The sequence below is a fragment of the Typopeltis vanoorti genome, chromosome 12 (genome assembly GCF_054136105.1).
Source record: "Typopeltis vanoorti isolate ZY-2024b chromosome 12, IOZ_Tvanoo_1.0, whole genome shotgun sequence".
NCBI lineage: Eukaryota > Metazoa > Arthropoda > Arachnida > Uropygi > Thelyphonidae > Typopeltis > Typopeltis vanoorti.
In genome coordinates, this window is record NC_143560.1 from 61,677,827 (window position 1) to 61,700,378 (window position 22,552).

At 35.6% G+C, this 22,552-nt stretch overlaps 1 protein-coding gene across 1 annotated transcript in view; it reads right to left on the reverse strand.

Annotated features, from left to right (window-relative positions):
- jbug (filamin-type immunoglobulin domains fbug) overlaps nt 1-22,552 on the reverse strand; it is an 879,391-nt gene that overhangs the window by 661,032 nt on the left and 195,807 nt on the right. The window contains exon 6 of the mRNA XM_090401914.1: nt 12,665-12,855. Within this exon, the coding sequence (XP_090258040.1) occupies nt 12,665-12,855 (191 nt within the window). The remainder of the gene's footprint in view (nt 1-12,664; nt 12,856-22,552) is intronic.

Consider the following 22,552-nt stretch of genomic DNA (forward strand, 5'->3'; position numbering starts at 1 on the left):
ACTGTATTCAGGGAGCATTGGGCAGCAGTCGTAATATCCTTATTTTGATGGCGGGCACGAATCATCATGATACAAGTTATTCTCTTCCATGATTCAGGTGGGTTCCAGCTATCCATCCTTTCTGACATCTTGTATATGAATGAAGAAGGGTCCAAACTTTTAAATGAAGAGAAGTGTGTGTTAATACATGTAACTTACGGAAAAATATAATTAATTATAAATATGTCAAATTTATCCCGAACACCCTGTATATATGGCAAGCAGAAGGAAGAATGATTATGGTGAGATGATGTTAAGGGATGAAAATGGTAGAATGATAACTGCTGCAGAAGGCACAGTTAAGGTATTCAGTGATCAATTTGTATGGATGTTTCATCCTCATCAGGGTGAAATCATGAGAAATGAGTGTATAGGATGGCTTAATTGTCAGTGAGCAGGAGGTATAAGAGGAAATTATTTAAATTAAGGGGATATTAAATCCCACATTGTTTTAAAACCGAATAAGAAACTCAAAGATTGGAATTGTTTATATCGCTGTTTATATTGGGATTGTTTATATCGCCGAAATGAAGCTTATTAGCCCTTTATATTTAAATAAGAGGAAATAATAAATTGATGTCAACATGGCGATAGAATTTGATGACATATCACCGCACATCTTACGGGAATGTTCCAGGGAACTGGCAGTAGCATTGACATGTGTTTAATACACTCTTACAACAGCACAAGTTCCAAGAGTGTGGAAAGAAGGTAAAATTGTTCCACTGCATAAAGGTAGTGCTAAGGCTGTGACTACAAATTACAGGCCAATTTGTATATCTGGAGTTGTGGTTAAGATATGAGAGAGATTGATGAGAACCAGAATACAAATATGAGTCGATAACAGTAGTACAGAAAAACCTCACTTAATGCGAATTTGATATGCAAGATGATCAGTTAGTGCGATTGAGTGAAATGATACTATTTCCCGCTTTAAGAAATGATTAATCAGTTAATTCGTTTTTTTATATTATGCGAAATTTTACATTATGCCAAAATTTTTTGTCACCAATCTGCAGCGAGTGGCGGCACTTGTCAATGTAGCAGCAAGTAGGCAGTGGCAGTGCTGCAGGCAGTTGGCCAGCAACACTCGGCAGTTGACTCAAAGCAATCATCACAAGTGCACATGCTAACTCTGTTGTCTTGCTCAATCATTTTTCCTTCATTTTGCTTTAATTTAAATACCAACAAAGCTTTATATGTTCAACCCCTGATATGGAAAAGAGAACGACTGATAAAGAAAGCACAATAATAAAAAGAGAAGAAAAGTAATTATGTTAGAGAAAAAGCTGAAACTCATTAAGAGACATGGAAGTGGCACTAGTAATACAATGATTGTGCGAGACCTGGGAAACAGCGAGTCTACAGTTTGGACTATACGCTCGATTCCCATTCAGAACAGTTAAGCAAGAATGATCTCCTTCAACTAGAAGAACAGTGTGCATATGAAGAAGTAGATAAGGAGTGCAAACAAGAAGAGAATGTTATGACTAAGAAGCTAATTGCAAAAGAAACTTGAGCTAGTTTTCAATTACACTGAGCATGCTAAGAAAATTTTGTTTGATACTGATCCTGGAACAAAGCTTCGAAGTCTGCCAAAATCTTGATAAAGTGATTGCGAGCTATTGCAAATTGCATGACAAGATGAAAAAGTTGAGCACTATTCAAACATCTTTACTTAATATTTTTGTAAAAAAGTAACTCAATCAAATCAATTAAGTAATTGATTTTTATTAAACTTGGATCATTTCATCCTCTAATATAGATTATACACAATTTTTTTTTTTTCAAATTTATGCTAACTGATAGATGAATTATAATTATTCTTATTGTTTACTGTATTTGCTTAATGCAATTTTGCTTAGCATGCATTAAATGATGAATTAATTAATCACATTAAGCGAGGTTTTTCTGTATTCTCTGTAGTTGTCATCATGGGTTTGTTAAAGGGAGATCATGTTTTACTAAGTGAATATACTTCAATTTTGCAAAAGCTTTTGATAGACTGCCACAAGAAAAGCTATCAAATAAATTGAAAGACATGGGACTGGATAACAGACTATGAGTTGGATCGGTGAGTGGATGTCAGATAGGTATCAGAAAGTTGTATATGGGAGTGCAGTATCCCAAAAGAGGAAGGTCCCTAGTGGTGTGCCATAGGGGTCAGTTTTTGGGACCATTGCTGTTTAATTTGTATATTAATGATACTGGAATTGGTTCAACTGGTAATATGCAGTTGTTTGCAAATGATGAAAAATTGGGGAGAGCAATGCAGAGTCGAGCAGATGTTACGGCCTTACAGATCTTGAATAGGCTGCATGAATAGGCAGGTAAGTGGAACAATCAGTTGAATGTTAGTTCAATGGTACAAAATGTAAGGTTTTGAAATTTTGTAAGCAATGATAGGATGCAAAGTATACACTTGGTGGGGAAACTTTAAAGGAGGTAGAGGAGATCAGTGATCTGGGAGTGATGATGGAAAAGGACCTGAAATTCAGGGGCTACATTGCACAAGTTGTGAAAACGTCACATCAGATAATGGCAATGAAATAAAGAGGTTATAAGGGAAGATCCTTATAACCTCTTCATGTCAGGAAAAAACATGCAGAGGTTATAATACCACTGTATTATAACCTCTATGTATTTATTTTATTTCTTGATCTTGGTTTTCATGGTGATGAGAATATGTTAGAAAAGGTGCACAGAGGATTTACAAAAGTGGTCAGTGTGCTCCACATTCCAAATCCAAAGAGTTTGGAATGTGGGGTACAAGGACAGATTGAGAGAATGTAAACTGCAAAGCTTCGTGAATAGGAGGAGGGGGGGGGGGGGTATGATTGAGACATATAAGTTAGTCGGGGGTTATTATCACATTGACATGGAAGAGAATTGTCATAGAATGGGAGGGGATAGAACAAGAGGCCATCCCTGGAAACTGTATAAGGAGGGTGCATGAGCAGAGGAGTGAGGAGAGGTTTATATGGAGCTTTACATGGAGAGTGGTTGGTGAATAGGATATATTGCCTGAGTGTGTGTTGTGAATGTAGACACACTGAATGACTTTAAGGCATGGTTGGATGAGCTTTGTGTGTGATAGTATGTACCTCCCACGATGAGTATGACTACATGGAGATCAAGTAATAATAATAATTACGTGTCAAGCAGAATAGATATGCATACCCCACTGAAAAGAAAACTGTTAAAAAGTTTCAAAAAGAATCAAAGGTGAAGTGAGAAAAAAATCTCAGATGTCAACAGCTAATGCATACAAATATAAATCTTAGTATTATTTTAAGGCCTCTAAAGAGTAGACTCAATCTGCTCTGAAAATGCATTCCACTCATTCACAAAAACTTCTTTACTCTCATAGATTAGGAGGAGGAAAGATCACATGGCAGGAAATGGATTTATACAGTTACTAAGCGATACTTACTTGAATGTGACAGAGGAGACTCAGAATTCAAGAGTGTTAGATCTTGTTACAGAATCAGAAGACCAATCCATAACTAAGTTGGCTACAATGCCTTCAATTGGGGAAAGTTATCATGTGGTCTTCACTTGGAAGGTAGCAAAATGTGGAAATTCCAATTAAGAGGTATATGTGGAACTACAAAGCAGGTGATTATGATACACTTAGGAAGCAACTTGAAACAGTACCATGGCATAAAGATATGCAAAGGAAAAATGTCTGCAGTACATAAGAAATAGTCAAGGTATATCTGGAGGAAGCAAATATCACATGATATACCCAAGTTAAGGAGAATAAATATGGTAGGCATTAGATTGACGAGTAGTATCATTTTGAGCTGCAATAAAAGAAAATATTGTGGAGGGTATATAGGAGAAAGATGACCACTTAACTAATGAGTAGTACAAGGATCAGGCAAGAAAAGTTACCAGCATAGTAAGGATGGCAAAATCAGATTATGAGAAGAAATTAGCCAAACAGGCAAAAAGAAATCCAGAGTTTTTTCATTACATGGCAAGCAGGAGGAAAATGACCAACTATGGAAGGATAACTTTAATGAGTGCAGATGGTTGATAGGTAACGAAAACAGACGAAATTGCTGAGCTACTGAGCGACCATTTTGTAAGAGTATACCATCCAAGTGAAGATAATGTTATGACAGAGTTGACAGGGACCAATGTGGGAACAGATGTTGAAGAATTGGAGGTACTTATTATTATTACTATTATTTATTATCCCAAGATCCCCACAGAGTCAAAGACTCATCTAGGAGGTCCTTTTGTCATACAAACAGCTTATCATACCATGCCTTAAACACACTCAAATTCTTTGCAAACACCACTCTCTCAGGCAAGGCATTCCAATCATTCACAACTCTGCATGCAAAAAACCAGCTTCTCACTAACCTGTTCACACACACCTTATACTGATCTCCCACCATTTGCTGTAAAACCTCTCCAACACTGATACTTAGTATATTATAGAATCAGAATGCAAATGCAGCTGTGTGATTGGATGGATTATTGCATTGTGTTTTATGAGAAAATGTAAAGGGAAACATTGACAAGACTGCTTAAATTATGTCTCAGCTCTGGCAAAATCCCAAGGGAGTGAAAGATTGGCAAAATAATTCCTTTGCCAATATATATCTAAATCTGTGGAAGCAAAGTACAGACCAGTCAATATCTTAGAAGAGGTGATGAAAGTACTGGCAAAATTGTTGGTCAAAAAGAGAATTCAGGAATGGGTGGATTAAGAATATGATACTCTCTGTGTGACAGCATGGCTTTGTGAAGGGTCAGTCATTATTAACTTTGTATAATAGAGTGATAATTGAGTTGGATAACAGGAATGGCTACGAGTACATAATGATACTGCTGGATTTTGCAGAGGCATTTGACAGGATACCATACAGAACTCTGTTACACAAACTGCAACAAAATGGGAATAGACAGGAAACTGGTGATATGGAGAAAAGGGTGACTGATGGGCAGATACCAAAAAGCAGTATGTGAAGAAGTAGAATCAAGGAGAAGGCAACTTACTAGATGTGTGCCAATAGGGATCTGTGATTGAACTGCTGCCATTTACTTTGCAAACAAATCATATAGGAAATAATTTGAAGAGAGATATTCAGCTGTTTGCTGATAATGAAAGTTGAGTAGGGTAATATTTAATCAAGGTGATGTAGAGAGCTTGCAGGATGATTTAAATAGACTGACGGTATGGATAAAACATAACGGATGTCAATTTAATGTGGAAAAGTGTCAAGTTACCATATTCACTCGAACATAACTCATACTTTTTTCCAAAAATTAAAGCTAAAAAATCGTGGCATGAGATATATTGTTATGTCCCTATCTTACGATTTTTTGTTTGTCTTACAAACTGCCTTCGTCTATATTTTCCTAACTTCTACTTTCAAGACATCACCTAAATTTCTACCAATATCTGAGCTATTGTTCCCCGTAGTATCCCTAGTATTTGTATTTTAACTGCGCCCTTTGGGATATTTAGTTTAAGATATTTTATACATAAACAGAGAAAAGGAACTCAAATATCTGAAAGTGTAACTATTGCAGTCGTGACTGCAATAGTTACACTTACACTATGAATTTACACTTACACTATGAATTTACACTTACACTATGAATTTCCCGCGTGGTTAGGCTCGAATGTTTCTAAGCGGTGCATTGGATTAGCAATATCAGACAACTTTTTTTTTTATTAAACAAAAGGTTTATTATTTCTCTAAACATGGTACATATCAAAATACTCAACTAAATTACTTACACACTAAAATTAGCTTAATACAAGTAGTTGGGCTATGATTCGACAAAAGATACTACGATCATGCCGCCACAAAACTTCATACAAAACATGAATTCACTTAACATGAAAAATTAGATTACCACACATTATTAGATTATTTAACTTCAAGTACACTAACAAAATCATTAACTACTCTAGCACATACTTATAACAAATTCCGATTCTCTACACATCACACTAGGCATTCAAATTCCTCAGGCTACTTGATTACTCAATTTTCACTAATCAAACTCAATATTAACAAAACCATTTACTTCATTAACACACAAACTATGTCATTAACTTTTCTTTTACAATGTAGTAGGCACTCAAGATTCTTAGGATAATTAATTATTCACAAATTATCAACACTAGCTAGCTTACTTTTAACACTCTCTATCAAATTCTAAAGTCCTATTATAATTTCTCCCTAATCACTTTAACAGTTCCATATTATGACAATGGTACTTATCACAAACAACTTCTAGTTAACACAAGACAAAATTCACAATACCTTTCTTTAGCTTCACTTACGGGCCTTTACCTTCTACTGAACGAACTTGCTTGCATAACTTCTTGCAATTCAGGGCTATATAAACATCTGTGCCGTCGGCTGTATTATCCGAAACGAGGACATCAATATTTTCACAACTTCCTATAACTCTATGGTATAATTCGCTTTCTACATAGGAATACGGGAATAGCTTTCCTGCTCACCTTCGATTCCTTGTTGTGGCATGAGGATATAAGCCATATCTCTCCACTCAGAAATACCGTGAAATCCGCTAGAAAACCAAACTCAAACCACCGCGACTATCCAAACGTTTCCTCTCTTCTCGCAAAAGGCAAAAAGGCCTCAAGCCTCCTTGACTATCTAAACGTCTTCCCCAAAACCCCAAAAGAGCCTACTCTTCGAAAAAGCCATGAGGGGGGGGGGTTACCAACCCTTTTATAGCTGCTCCCCTAACGGCGCCCTTTCTTACTTCTTTTTCCCACCTCCTACTTGTTTTCTGTCTATCTACCAATTGGGTAGCATCTGGCCGCCATACATCATTTTGATCGGCAACTCGTAACGAAGTTTCTATCCGGGTATAGGCCCTAAGCGATATTCCGTTATTTCTCTTGTTAGCCTCTATCTTAACCCCCTTTTAAACTTTTTCTCAGAATTCTACTTAATGCTTAATCTGTAGCCTCTTACATAGCGTATTTCATGACTCATTCTTTTATACTTATGCACTTAACTCTTTCATTCTTAATCGCATTACTATATTAATTCTTAGTTAGCTACTTATTTAATACAAATTCCTTGTTTAGTCATAATACATCTTAATACATTCTTTTCTTTTGTTATCTTAACTAAACAATAGACCTTTACATTTTACTCAATTTATACTGGATGCAAGAATATTTTATTAATTAAATTATCCTTTTTATGCAGGGGTTTTTATTTATGTTATTTATTTTTCATGTTACACCATGATAACTGAGAATACTATATTCTCAAGATATCAGGTGTAACAATATGTGGGGATTTTCGGAAACTAAAGTTTTCAGATAAAAAACTGAAAATGGATATAACTTACCAAGAATCTCCTATTCGCTATTGCTATTTCCTGCCTAGAGAATGGTTTCTTTCCATCCTACCCAAATAGCATCATCTTCTTTCCCATTATTTCAAGCAAAAATTACCAGTAATTTACAAGACTTGAGATATGTAATGAATCCTTCACGAATGACTAATAAGAAGTGAATGCAGAGCACGAAATAGACAGCAATGGTAGACCAGTAGAGATAGAGGGCTATGAAGATGTGCATACGATTGGTGCAGTATTAACAAAAGACAGCACGACCCAAACATAAAAGCAAGCTGACAATTTTTGAGTTGAAATGCTAATTCTCTTCAACCGAATTCCATAATATCTAAAACTGCCATAACAACATTCATTATATATTTCTGTTTTCGCATGTTTACAAATTTTAACACATTCAGTTGAATTTTATTGCTGCTTTGCATTTGAGCTGGCAGGCAGACTTGAACACATCTAACTAAAAACAATAGTTTTTAGTTAGATACTGTGTTTGTCAGTGCAACAAATGGTTTTGCTTGAGTCTGTATAGCATAGTTTCTGTGGGGGGGGGGGGGGGGTGACATGTGATTCATTAGATATTGCCATTTTTATCCCAGTTGTTTTTATTGCACTATTTGCTGAGAAATATATTACACAGACTGCAAATCTCTCTGTACCTTATTCAGTGATACAATAAAACTACTTGTTTTTCTTGTGTTTGCAGTATAGTGGCTATTGAGGAGGGCATGTTGTTTACTGCAGGGAGCGAGTTACTATCCCCCCCTGATGTGAATGTGTTTAAACTTTTTTTCATGTGCAAGGTATATGCGAAACTTTTTAATTTCTTTTTTTTGCATAAAGTAAAATCAGAGGTGCAAGTTATACACGAGGGCGAGTTATATTCGAGTAAATATGGTATGCATTCTGGGATATAAAGATTACAAGCTGTGTATCACACTGAGGGAATTGCATCCTAGGAAACTGACAAGAACAGGGATTTGGTGATAGCAGATAGAGAGCTAAAGTTTAGAAGCATATTGCTAAAGTATCCAGGGTGGCTCACAGGATTACTTGGTTATTGAAGAATACACTAACAAGCAAAGATAAAGGAGTCATCAATTTTCTTTATAAAGCCTAGATACAACCACATCTGGATTAATGTGCTCAGGTCAGGTTACCTGGATTTCTTGGAGATAAGGAAGTGGTGGAGAGGATCTAGAGATGAGTGACTAAAATGGTGAGGGATTGCAAAAATTGGTTGATTGGTGAAAAAGGGGTAATATAATAGAAAAACATTTAACTTACTTAAAGGCTTTAATAGTATTGATGCAGGGGAAATATGTTAGCACAAGAAACAAAAGGTCAACAAGAAAAGGGCAGAACAAGAGGTCAACCCTGTAATCTCAATAAGAGTGTAGTTAGCAAGGGCATGAGGACAACAGATTTTTCGCTTGGAGAGCGATGAATGAATGAAATGAGTTGCTGAGTCACTTGTGAGTGGTTTGTCTGTTAATGGTTTCAAGGAGAGGTAAAATAGATATTGTGTTGATAGTTTGGGTCTCCCACAACGAGTCTTAGGATTCCATGAAGGTGTTCATGCAATAATAATAATAATAATCTTGTTTTGACTGTGTGTCAATTATGTGAATAAAGCAATAATAATAACAATGATGCTCATACAGTTTTCACAGATGACTAACGAGATGTAATCAAAAAATATGGTGAAATTTAGAATTTAAGAAAGTGTATTAACCTAAATACAAAGATAAATTAATCTCCTTGGCTTGCCACACACTTGTCTCAATGTTCCATCCACTTTTTGAAACAGATATGGAAGTCATCTTTCTTTGGTTCTTTAAGGTGCATTGTCATGGCCATTTCAAATTCTTGGACTAGGCAAAATGCTTTCTTTTCATCACTGATTTCAATAGAAAAGAGCCAGAGATCACAGGATGCTAAAGTGAGTGAATATGGGCACATGCAGACACAGTAATTTTTTTGTCTAACAAGAACTGTCAAATAAGAAGAACTGTGTGGCAGGGAGCATTGTTGTGATGCAATGTGAAACCATGCACCCACTTCTGTTGTCTTTTTTGGTGCACATCATTCCCAAAATATTCCAGTATTCCTTTATAACATTTAGAGTTGACTGTAGTGACTAGGTACAAACTCTGCACATGCGCGCGCATGCAGGCAAGCACGCACACATGCACGCACACACACACACACACACAATCCCCTGCAGATTGAAAATGGCAAGTAACCGGACTTGCACACTGGATATCGATTGGTACACCTTCTTTGGCTGGGGCGAGTTAGGTGCTTTCCCTCATGAACTCTGAATCTTGGTCTTAGTATCATAGCTGTACACCCAAAATTTATCTCCTGTTATGACATTTTGGAAAAATGTTTAAATCTGAAGCCCCACAATCATCGCTATCCTTTTTTGCAACAATGATGCAAAACATGTGTCCACAAAAACTATATTTACAGCTAAGCAAGGCAAACTGGCTAACTAGTAACTCATCAGGTGACTGACAGAGAGAGAGAGAGAGAGATATGAGATCACATGATTTTTCCCAGTTTCACTCTCCCTCTAATAAATTGAGCACTGCGGATACATTCAGCTTACATCTCATATCATTTTGCCACCATCTATTACTCTATTCAATAACTCCATTATATTTATCTGATAAGGTCTCTTCACAAACTTGTATGTCTCAACAATATCATCTTTTCATTTCCTAACTGCAAAGTTTCCAAGAACACATTCACATTCTCTTAAATCTGTCCTCATACTCTACATTCCTCACTTGCCTCTGTCCATTCTAATATTTGCTTATCACCAAAATATCCAGGTGGTCATACAAAAATCCAATCTGTCAAAAATGTACTCTTTACACAAATCCTGAAAATTAAAAATGGAACAAACTGTTATTCCAGTAGCAACACAAGCCAAGGTCTTGGGACTCATCTTTGAAAGAAACTTACATTCCTTGCACACATTCATAAACTAAGACAAAAGTGCAAGAGGGAATTGAATTTGATTTGCAATCTATTCTCTATTGGATGGGGGTCTGGATCAGTCATCATTGCTACAGCTTTATCATGCACTTATACATTCAAAGCTCAATCCAGGTCTCAAGTATAAAGTTCTTCAAAACAGAATAACCTGTGATGTTTCAATCCCTTCTATCATGAGGGTATATGGATAGCTACTGGTTCCTTTCACACATTGCCCTCTCAAAGTCTTTATGTTGAAGCAAATGAATAGGCTCTATCACTTGGAAACAGTTGTCCATACCACCTGAGATTAGCTCTGCTAATGCATTCCTGGATGCTGACAATGTCAAGTTCATGAATGTTAAATTATGCAGGCTATTGGCATGAATGCTGACATTACATGCACCAAACATAACAACATTGCTCCATAGCAGATTTGCAATCTAGCCCACAACCTCTCACTTTGTCATCCATGGAAGTCTCATACTGTCTACCTACAAATGTTTAATGCATACAGAGCAGCCCAGTCTGATTTCTTGTCCATCTATAGTGCTGGTTCAAGATCAGAGATCTCTGTTGGCTGTGCTGCTGTGTTTCCTAGCATTAACTTCCTGGCACTACAGAAGTTTCATACTCCAGAGGGAGTATGACTTCTGTAGATAAAACACAGAAAGATAAAAACAATGTTGAAACTGGATCAATTCAAGAGATTAAAAAAATTTGGAAAGAATATTACCAGATACTTTTCCAGAGAGAAGAAGACTGAAAAAAACACAAATGAAGAGGCAGAAAGAGAAAAAGCCCAATTCATAATAAAGGAAGAAATTTTGAATGCAATAAACCAAATGAACTTGTCTAAGTCACCTGGTTATGATGAATTTCCTACAGAGCTATGGAAATATGGTGGCACAGAAGCCATCGATTTCTTGCTTGAACTTTTTAACCAAATACTATATACTGGTGAAATTCCAGATGACTGGAAGACAGGCATCATAATAGCAATTCTCAAAAAGAGAGATAAAAGAAGGCCTGAAAATTATAGCTCCATAACATTGCTAAGTCATAGCTATAAATCTTCACATGCATTATTCAAAATAGAATTCAGACTTTAATGAATGAGACAACAGGAGAAGATCAAGCAGGATTCAGACCTGGAGAGGTCTACTACAGACCATATTTTTACAGTTAATAGCCTGGCTGAAAAGTACTGGACTTAAAAACTTACCTATATATACTGAAGTTTTATTGACTTCAAACAAGCATTTGATTCCACTGACAGGAACAAAATGATAAACATCTTAAAATCTATGATGTTAGATTCAGAACTATAAACCTTTATTACAAATAATTATAAAGGCACCAAAGCAACTGTCAAATTTTAATAAAACAAAAAACCTTAGCGCAAATATTGCATCCATTGTCCCTCTTCCTGGCATAAATCCAAACTGCTCCTCACCAATTTTTGTTTCCTGCCGTAACCTTGCTTCAATTACTCTTTCCCATATTTTTAATGTGTGTGACATCAGCTTGATTCCTCTATAGTTGCCACAGTCTTGAACATCCCCTCTTCCTTTGTAGATTGGGACGAGAATACTTTTCCTCCATTCCTCTGGTATCTTTTCCCTGTTGGGCTATTTTACACATCAGATCCCATAACATATCCATGCCCTCACTGCCCAAACTTTTCCACACTTCCCCAGGTATCTGGTCTGCTCCCACAGCCTTTCCATTCTTCATTTTTCTCAGTACCCAAACCACTTCCTCTCTACTTATGTCTTGCACCGGTCTTTCATTTCCCTCTCCATCCTTGCACCTCTCTCTTGGATTCTCCTCATTTAGTAGTTTTCGGAAATATTCTTTCCATCTTCCTCTGATTTTGTCCTCGTCTTGTAATACTACTCCTGAGGCATCCTTTATCTGCTTGACTGATGTTATGTCTTTCGAGGCCTTATCTCTGGCTTTCGCTATTCTCAACAACTGAGCTTCGCCACCGTTTCTCTCCAGTTCTTCATAAACCTCATCAACTGCCCTCGCTTTCGCCCTTGCCACAGTTCTCTTTGCATTTTTCTTTGCTAATCTATATGCCTCCTTGTCGGCTCTAGTTCCAGTCATGTCCCATTTTTTTTCTTTGCCTCTTTATTTTCCTTGATCTCCAACTGCACCTCCTCATTCCACCACCATGCCTCCTTACTGCAACAGATAATAATGTTAAATAAATTATACATGTACAAATTAAAACAAATTTCAAATCAAAACAAAATAGATAATTACTTACTGACTTATTAACATGGACATTATTCAAATCAGTCCCTGTGATGCTAATTTTATCTCCTGGTCTTTTATTTGGCTTTATCTGTTGAAAGCGTGCCACATATGCCATAACACCTAGATGATCTACTTCAGGATCTGCCATTTCTTTTGCCTTTAGCAATGGTTCTATTCCTAAATATGTGCCTCCATTAATACCTACCACAAACAAAAAACAGAAAATAATTGGCAATTGGAGATATAGAAATTACACAGAACTGGCATACATAGATGCATTGTAATACATTTCAGCTATAGCGACACGTTATAACAACTTAGTAATCCAATAATGTATTAAAACAAACATTGCATTGACTATCACTACCTACAAGGTTTGCTGTTGCTATTTCTATTTTTATTTTAAAGGCACAGAGAAACTTATTAATAAAGCAGTTTCTGTATCTCACCAATAACATCAAAATAACTTTTTGAATAAATAGTTTATCAGAATACATAATAATACAGTAATCAGTCAAATTAACCTTAACAATAATTCAGATTTGAGGGCAATTTCAAAAAAATCCAATCTCAAGATTCTCTTCCATCTTTCAACTAGTATTTCCTTAAATAAAGTAAAGTTATTTACAACACTACATTTCTTGAAGATAACCTTATTAGGATTTTCACCTCTGTTACAGATTCAATACAGGTTAACTGAGAATATAATTACTACTAAATCAAAAGTCACAAAGGTGATGCATAAGTACTGTATACTCACTCTTATAACAAGAATTATTAAAGTAAAAATACCTGCTGTTAAACCAGTCATTAAACATTTGATCCTTTGTATTTTGCCATATATGGATTGAATTCAATTAATAAAAGCTAGAGCATATTGAAGTAGCAAAAAATGGCCAAAAAAAGTATTTCTTTCTTCTTCCCCACCTCCTCTACAGAAATCTTGATAGGAACATCATTCAACCAATTTCAATCAAATTTTGAAATAGTTATTTCTTGTAGTGTTTTAATAATTTCTAGGAATTTTGGCAAAACTGAACCAAAATGAGTGAATAGTATTTCTCTGCAGGCCTCTCTGAATCAGATCATTGCACTAATTTTGAAGTTGGGAATATAGTTTTCAGTATAGTCAGACCAAAATAGTCTGACTGTACTGAAAAGTTTTATAATACAATCAAATTAAAAATAGTCATTTATTAGGTTGCTTAAGATTCTCTGGAAATTCATCACAAACAGATAAAAATTAATGTGTGTGTGGGGGGGGGGGGAGTTCTTTCACTGCAAACCTCTGCAGGGTCATGTTATTAAATTGATTTGACAAAATTTGGAATATAGTCATTTTTTGCACTGCTTAATAAGCTCTGAAAATTTCAGCATAATTATACTGAGAGAAAAACACTGTGTGTGGGGGGAGGGGGGGGGGATAATTGATACAAACACTTCCACATGTCACAATTAGCCCTTTTTGAATTATTTCAAAAAAAAAAAAAAACATATATAATGAGAAAGTAGGAGGTCACCTGAAATATAAAAGTGGCTACGTGACTGACATTATTTTATTTTCACCTTACGACTTTTGTCATTCAGTTAGATACATTCTCAACAATTAAAAATAATAATAAATATCAGACAAGTCATCCTTAATTACTATTTATTATTTTATATTGCAGGAATATATGGCATTTTCTTTACATATAAGATATTTCTAAGACAATGCAAATTATATCAAACTGTAATCTCTTGTGTCATGTTTTTTTTTACTTACATTATTAGACTTCAAATGATAAGCTCAAATCAAATCATTTCACTATGTAAACTTTTCCTTCTGATGACAGCTCAAGTTGTTTATTTCAAGAATTAAGTTATAAGAATTTGTATACTATATTTAAAAACATTTACAAAGTAATAATACTTTTCTTTTCATAGAGGAAATTAAGAGATTAACAATTTAAAAATATAAAAGTAAACATTTATTTTTAGAAAATCCAAGATGCTGTATCACACAAATATTTTGAAACACAACAACACATTACCAGCCCTCCATCAAAATATTGATTATGGTAATTATGCCATCTTTTTCTTGAACTTTTAGAGCAACATTGAATGACATTCTTCAATGATGAACAATATCATTCATTATTAGAGATGTCTACTAGCAAACTATTCAAAAATGCAAGCTATCTACTATTCATTCCTAGTATACTTAATTTCAATGCTAATTCGTACTCTATCAATCTTTGCAAAATCTAGAAAAAATGGCTATGTATGCATTCCTTCTATTAAATACAGTTATCCTATTATTAAATAGGACCAGATTACTGAAGCAAGCCCATCCTTTAATAACCAGTGTATTTCTATTTTTGTCGATCTAACCTTGTATTATTACTTCTACAACACCTTTGCCACTAATCACTTAAACACAAAATGGCCAACAGTGACAACTTATTCACTCTTCGGAAACTCTTCAGGAAGAGTAAATAAGGTTACAGAATGTCATACCTATTTAATAATTAAAACTTTAACATTCATCAGCTTCTAGCCTCCTACTTTCCATCTCCACACTGAATGCTGTCCACTTTCCTCCATACTTCACATGCAAACTTTGTTTGCTTACACTTGGATAAAGGATAAAACCAAGAATATAATTTCTTGGCATCTTTAATTTATAATAAAATATTTATTGGACTTTTCCAACATATTGCCTGCCAATATCACCCTAGAAGCAGCACCACCTAGAACAAATGCAATCATTCTTCTAAATGTCTGTTTGTTTATCAACTACATAAATACACCCCATTACTTTTCTGGCCTGTGCTTTATACTTCTTGTGCAACTGTTGGCTATCTTACTGCCTATACCTTCCCCCAAACCTGTGCAGTTCCTGCTTCGGCTCATTATTCATCTATGTTTTGGTTACTCTGTCTTATAAAGAAATGGCAAGTTTTTCAACCTCCAAAACAGACAAATGAATTAGAATCGAGACTGGGGCAAAACTAAGCTTATTGTTTTAGTTGTTTTGGTCAAGAACAACAATCTACTCTGTTTATTCTCTTCAGTAGCTTTCAAATGGTCTTGAACTCTTTCCCACACATTACTGATCTCCCCCCCCACACACACACACACTTACATCCACAAGCTATGATATGTCTTCAAAATGTATTCTGCAAAGTAAACAACAACTGGAAATAATCAGATGTGTCCTAAAATTCTCAATAAATTTCATTCTCATCTCATTAATAAAAGTTCTTACATTAAGAAAACTGTTTGTAAAGATAGAAAAGCTAAATTTGAACTACAGGTTGGTTAACTTTAAGACCAGATTACCCATTTTTAAACAGATACAAAATAAGAGACACAAGACCAACACCTGCTCATGCTTGGCCATATTCATCCGTATACAGCACAGTATATAGAGGATGTCTGAATGTTGGCATGCTTACTGCATTTTTGGAAATCTGTATATACATATGGGATGTTAATTTTGAAATGAATTAGTAATATGTATTCAACAACAACAAACAGTCACAAAAATAATCATGATAAACTTTAATAAACTATAAAAAATTATATGTTGTTCAAGGTTCAACTGTATATACATAATTATTTCCATATATATAAAAATTACTTGAATTATCATATTTTGTTTAATGGAAAGATACAAATGCTTATATATAATAATTAACAAAATTTTCTTTAATTATTAAGTCAATGGTCAACAAGTATTTGTCATTCTTGCCATCAAAAAGAAACAAACGATTCCCCTTCCAGATTGATAAGTGACAAAACACACAAAACAGTCCAATGATACCTTTAAAAGTACTAGTTCCTACACATAAACTAGTCAAATAGCTAGCCCAAGCTGTCTCTCAATTCACTGGTCATAACTTTTGTGCACAATTAAATCTTGTCTCTTATTATGCCATCTTCAAAGATATTACACACTATAGTCAGTTATGACACAGCCACTCTCTCTACGTCATCTAAAGGAAAATTTACAACTACTTCAAACTCTGTTCCCACCTACCAACATATCTGCTTCTTATTTTTATTATAATATATTAATATTAATATTAAATATTAATATTAATATTAAATTATATTTTAATATTATTTACCTGGTAGGATAAAATTTAGAGTTAAGGCACTTCTGTGGACTATTTGATTTCCCTTCCCTGACCAATCTATGCATGAAATACTTTGAAAAAAAAAACAAAAAAACTTTAGACACTACTTCTGCCATATGGCTATATACTACACTGATGAAATGCTCTATTAATTAATTAGCTTAATTCCTTGATATAATTTCTGATTTACACCATATAACTGTACTATTTTGAAGAGTTTTCCTCTTGGCACCTTGTCATATACCTTTCCCAGATCTAAGAAACATAAATACAAATCCTTCTTATAATCCAAAGATTTTACAACTATTTGCCTTAAAAAAAAAATAAAAAAAAATCTGATCCTAATAACCTCAATGTGGCATGAATCCAATTTGTACTTTACCAAGCTTTCCTTCCACAATTTTTCTTAGCTATTTTCAAGTATACTTGTATAAATCTTACAAGGAACACTCAGTAGGGAAATGATTCTGAAATTCTCACATGCAGTTTTATTTCCCTTTTTATAGATGGGTAGAATGAGAACTCTACTACAATCATTTGGAATTCAACCCAATAACCAGGCCTTCTGAATTATGCCATGTAACCACTGTAAAACTTTTATACCTGCATACGGGTACTTCTGGTTGAATTTCATCCATTCCAGCTGCCTTTCCACATTTCAAGTTTTTGATGGCTTTTTTGTACTTCACATATTTATATGTATCTCTGATTGTCCTCATGTTGAGTGTTTTCTACCATCATACTATGACTGTTTGTTTCATTCAGCAATCTTTTAAATTAATTATTCCACACATCTACAATATCTTTATCTTCAGTTTCATGTCACCTTTATCATCTGATTCATTTTACAGTACACATTCTTCCATTTCTAAGCTTTTTTCAATAGCCTCCAGAATATTTTGCCACTTCACTTTCTTACATTTTTCTCTGTATTCTCTAAGATCACAAGCTGACTTACTTGTCAGAAACTTTTTATGTGCCTTCTTCTTTTCCTTAATACCTCTTTAATTTTCTGAGTCCAACATGGAGTTCTGATTTTTCTATCATTTCTTGCCAATGAATCTCAAAGATCTGGTTCTTGTATTCAAAATCTTTCAGTTTTTCTTGAATAATGTTGGTGTATTTCAGTATGCAGTTCAACTCTGAAAGCTGCTCATCTTTGATTCATTTCAAAAGTTTTTTATGCACACTTCTTTTCAGTATGCAATTCAACTGAATCCTGCTCAAAACTAAATAGGGGATCACTTACTATTTCAAATCCTTTGTATGCTTGTGTCCGGAACAGTAGGAAATCCACTATCAACAATAACATAGGCAGTGATACTTTTCTTATTGAAGCTCTCATAATTAAGCATGTTTCCTTTATCTATATTAGTGGAGATTTTGAAAACTCTGTCATGTCGGGTGCAAATCATGTCTGTTTTTTGTGCCAGATAGTGATGAGAAGTAACATGCAAGTAACGCTCAGTGTTTGTTGGCTTCCTGTAAACTGAGAAGTTTAGTATGTTTTGTTCGAATACTATGGGTTTGTTCTAGAAATGGTAAAGACCTCCAATTTTACTGATTTCTGGGTGCAATTGTCTTAGTGCACACCCAGCCATCCACCCAATTCAAAAGTGAATTTAATACAAGGGTGAATATCATTCAGGTATGCGTCAAATTCTGTGTGAAACACAAGAGTTTCATGAAACCATTTGAATAATTAATGAACTATTTCAAATTCCAGTTGTTATATGTATACCGACGAATAAGAATACCGACAACACAACTGTATTCTTCTAAGCTGTGTGAAACTTAACATTGGTAGATACCAGGGGAATTTATTCAGGGTGTGCAAGGTGTGTAGTGAGCACCCACAGAATAGCAAATAACCAATATTATAAAATGTCGGTCAGTGTATAGCAAATCACCTATAGCAAATGGAATATATTATGGAATAGCATATCACCAATATTATAAAATACCAGCAAGCGTATTCCCGTAAGCTCTCTGGTCAAATTTCGTATGAAACTTTCATAGTTTCTGCATTCAGCAAGAAATAATGCTGGATTAATGAACGAATAACATTTCTGGCTAGATGGGTGAAGCAAAATTGCTTTTCATATTCCCCTTTGTCTGTAATGAAAGAACTTTGAATGGAGTATTTGTGAGCTATATGCTTGCCCATTGAGGGCAGTGAAATTAGCTGTGTTCAGCTGAACTTAAGATAGACTTTGGTCTTTTATATTTGTAACTTTCTGCTTCATTATATTCCAAAGCTTCCTTGATTAACGGGTTTGGATGGTTGCTTGTCTTGGTAAAGAACTTCTCAGCTAGATCTAAGAGAAGGGAAGAGATATAAGGGATATTAACTTCTCTATGGATCTGGGAGTTTCTAATAAACCAAGGGGCATCCAGAATCATCCTCAGGCACTTATTCTGTAATCTCTGAAGTTTCAGAATGTTTGTATTCATGGTGTGGCTCCATGCAGGGGGATGCATAAGCGATGACCGGTCAAATTACCATCTTGTAAATTGTTAATATTGTTTGTGTGTCCAGTTTACTTTGTCTGTTGATCATAGGGTAGAGCTGTGTTAAGACTTTGGATGTCTTCGAGGTAATGTAACTTATATGTTTGATGAACAGGAGTTTACTATCAAGAATCACTCCAAGATATTTAACTTCAGTCTGCCATGGATTCTTTACTCCCAATAAATAAATGTCCTCTATGCTATGGATTTTCTTTCTAGTAAACAGTATGACTGAGCTTTTCTGGGGGTTAACTTGGATCCTCCAGTCTGCTATCCACTTTTCTAAAATGTGTATGCTGGTTTGAAGTCTTTTAGTTGCCAGTTTTGGACTCAGAGATCTTGCCATCAGTTCAGTATCATCTGCATATAATGCAGTGAATGTTGTTCTTGAGTTCAGAGGGATGTCCGCTACGTAAATTGAGAATAGGAGAGAGGCCAGAAGAGATCCCTGAGGCACGCCTGCCGAGACCCTGCGTCTGGTCGAAACCGTTTCGCCGACCCTGACCTGCATATATCTGTCATTCAGGTAAGAGTGGATTATTTTTATTAACTTGATTGGCAAGTTAAATTTTATCAGTTTGTAGAGAAGGCCTTGATGCCATACTTTGTCAAACGCCTTCTCTGCGTCGATGAAGATGGCAGCCATATTGAGTTTCCAGTTATAGCCTTTAGTAATGATTTCTACCAGCTAGTGTACTTGTTGAGTTGTACTATGGGCCTTATGGAAGCCAAACTGTTCATTAGGCAAAATTTCTAACTTATCTATTTTTGCTTGGAATCTTGAGAGGATCACTTTCTCTGTAACCTTTCCAAGGATGGACAACAGGCTTATGGGTCTGTAGCTTTTGGGAAGGTAAGGATATTTTCCTGGCTTCTTCAATGGCATGATGGTGGCTGTTTTCCATGTAGTAGGGAAATGCTGGAATCTAAAAATGGCATTTGTAATGTTGACGAGATGGACTATGGCCTTTTTTGGGAGTAGTTTTACTATTCTGTTAGTTATGCCATCTGGTCCTGGAGCTTTTTTACTGTTTAGATGGGTGATGATATTTATCATTTCTGCCAGATCTGTAGGAGTGATATGTTCAGAGTTAACAGTCGTAAGGTTGTCCTAACATGACGGTGAATCATGTATATAAAGTTGATATTTAGATTTGTATAAAATGGATTGCACTGAGATTCAAGGTTATCTACGAGTGCTTCAGCTTTCTCTTCATCTTTGTGAACTGTCCCTTTCTTGGTTTGTATAGGGGTATGAGTAGCTTTTTGGTGTGGATCACTGTTAAGAATCTCCAGACAGAATGATCTTCAGTATTGATGTTAGCCAATTTGGTTTCCCATTGATGGTTTCTATGTTTTTGAAGAGCTTCCCAGACCTGTCTGTTTAGGTTGATCAATACTGTTTTGTCTTGTGGGGCTCTGGGATTGTGGTATCTCTTTCTGGCTCTATTTTTTGCTCTGATTAGCTCCATGATTTCTTCTGGGATACGGTTGGTTGGGTGGAAGACAGTGGATTGTCTGACTGATTCTATTCTGATGAACCTAGATTAAGCACTATGGGACTGTGGTCAGAAGATAATTCGTTAACTGATTCCAATTTGAATTGGTATCTTATATTTTTAAAGATGATGATGTCTAGTACATCCGAGCTACCTGAAGGGCTGAAGTGGGGTGGGCTAAGTAGGACCGACCACAACAGCAGAGTTGAGCATTGCAAAGTTGAATAGTGTGTGGCCTTTGGTGTTAATTCAAGCTATGTGTGTGTATTTTTTGAGTTGAGGTCTCCTGCTATTATTATGGAGTCGTTTGGACCAAGTATGGAGTCCAGTTCTGTTGTCAGCAGAGGAATACTCGGAGGATTATAAGCAGCATAGATCATGAGACTCCCAGCATTGCAGGTATGTACCTCATCACCTCCAGGTTTACTGTTTGGGGCTTGGCTATTGTATTATGATTCAAGTAACTCTTAATATATATGCTGTGTCTCCACCTCTTGTGACAATTCTGTCGTTTCTGTACATAGTGTATCTGTTACCGCTAAAGTGCGAAAACCGTTAATGTGCACATTACCTAGCTAATCTGCAGATTAACTGATTTGCTCCATTAACGTGGGGAATCAAGAGTTTTCCACATTTTACCTAGGTAATGTGCACATTAACGGCTTCCGTATCGTTAAAGTTCAAAAGTTTGTTTCTCTCATTTCCTTTCCCTACTCCTTCCCCCCTCTCCCTCCACTTTTAGTTTGGTTTTTTAATAAGTAAACATAATTTTATCATATGTTTTTTTTCTTAATTGTAATAATATTTTAAACCGTTTGATTCCTTGTATTATATTAATTGATTGATGATTGATTCTATCAACTAATTTGTTGATTGTTTGATTGTATTAACTTGATTCTTTAGATATCAAAAAATAAATAAATAACATTATCTTAATTTAAACATACAGAAACGTTGCTGTTGTTCCAGCAAAGATCTTATTTTCACTTTAACGAGTGCCTAGTAGGTAATGTGCAGATTACCTAGGTAATTTGAGAAATGAAACAATTTTCCGCACATTAACGGATCACCGTAGTTAATCTGCACAATACCTAGATAATCTGCAGAATGACTGATTTCTGCACTTTAGTGGTAACATATCCACGGATTTTGGGATTATTAGCTGGTCTTTGGTGCGTTTCACCAATCAAGATGATATCAGCACTGAGACGAGTCACAAATTCTTGAAGTTCCAAGACCTTGTTCATCAATCCATTTGCATTCCATGCCATTCTCTTAAGTTATGGCATGGTATGAATTTTTTACTCATGACAGATGGCTGTTATAATGGTTTGAGTGCCTTGCAGGAATCTCTTTCTGGTGAAGGGCATGTCTTGCTGAATTCCTGCAGCATGGTGGCAAGCGAGGCTGTTAAAACTGATGTTATGTTGGAGCTTTATAGCTCGAGAGATGTAGGAGGCTTAGTTCTAGCAGCCTCAGCATATGCTTTGGTCATGGTTGTTCCTTCCTGTGCAGTTGAAGTATTTCAGACTGGGGGATGACCTGCTTGGTTGCTTAAAACGTCGTTATGTGGAGGAGCAAGATTGACTTTAGCTGATCCTCGATTTGTTGGATTGGAAAGGCATTCCTTGTAGTTGGCAGGGGTGAGGTCCTCTGCAGTTTGCACAGCAGGCTGGAGTTGAGCGTGGCTTGGTGCATGTAATGGTCTGGTGTCCCTCGCCATACTTCAAGTACCTGAAGGCAGCCTTACATAATTTTTGGGCA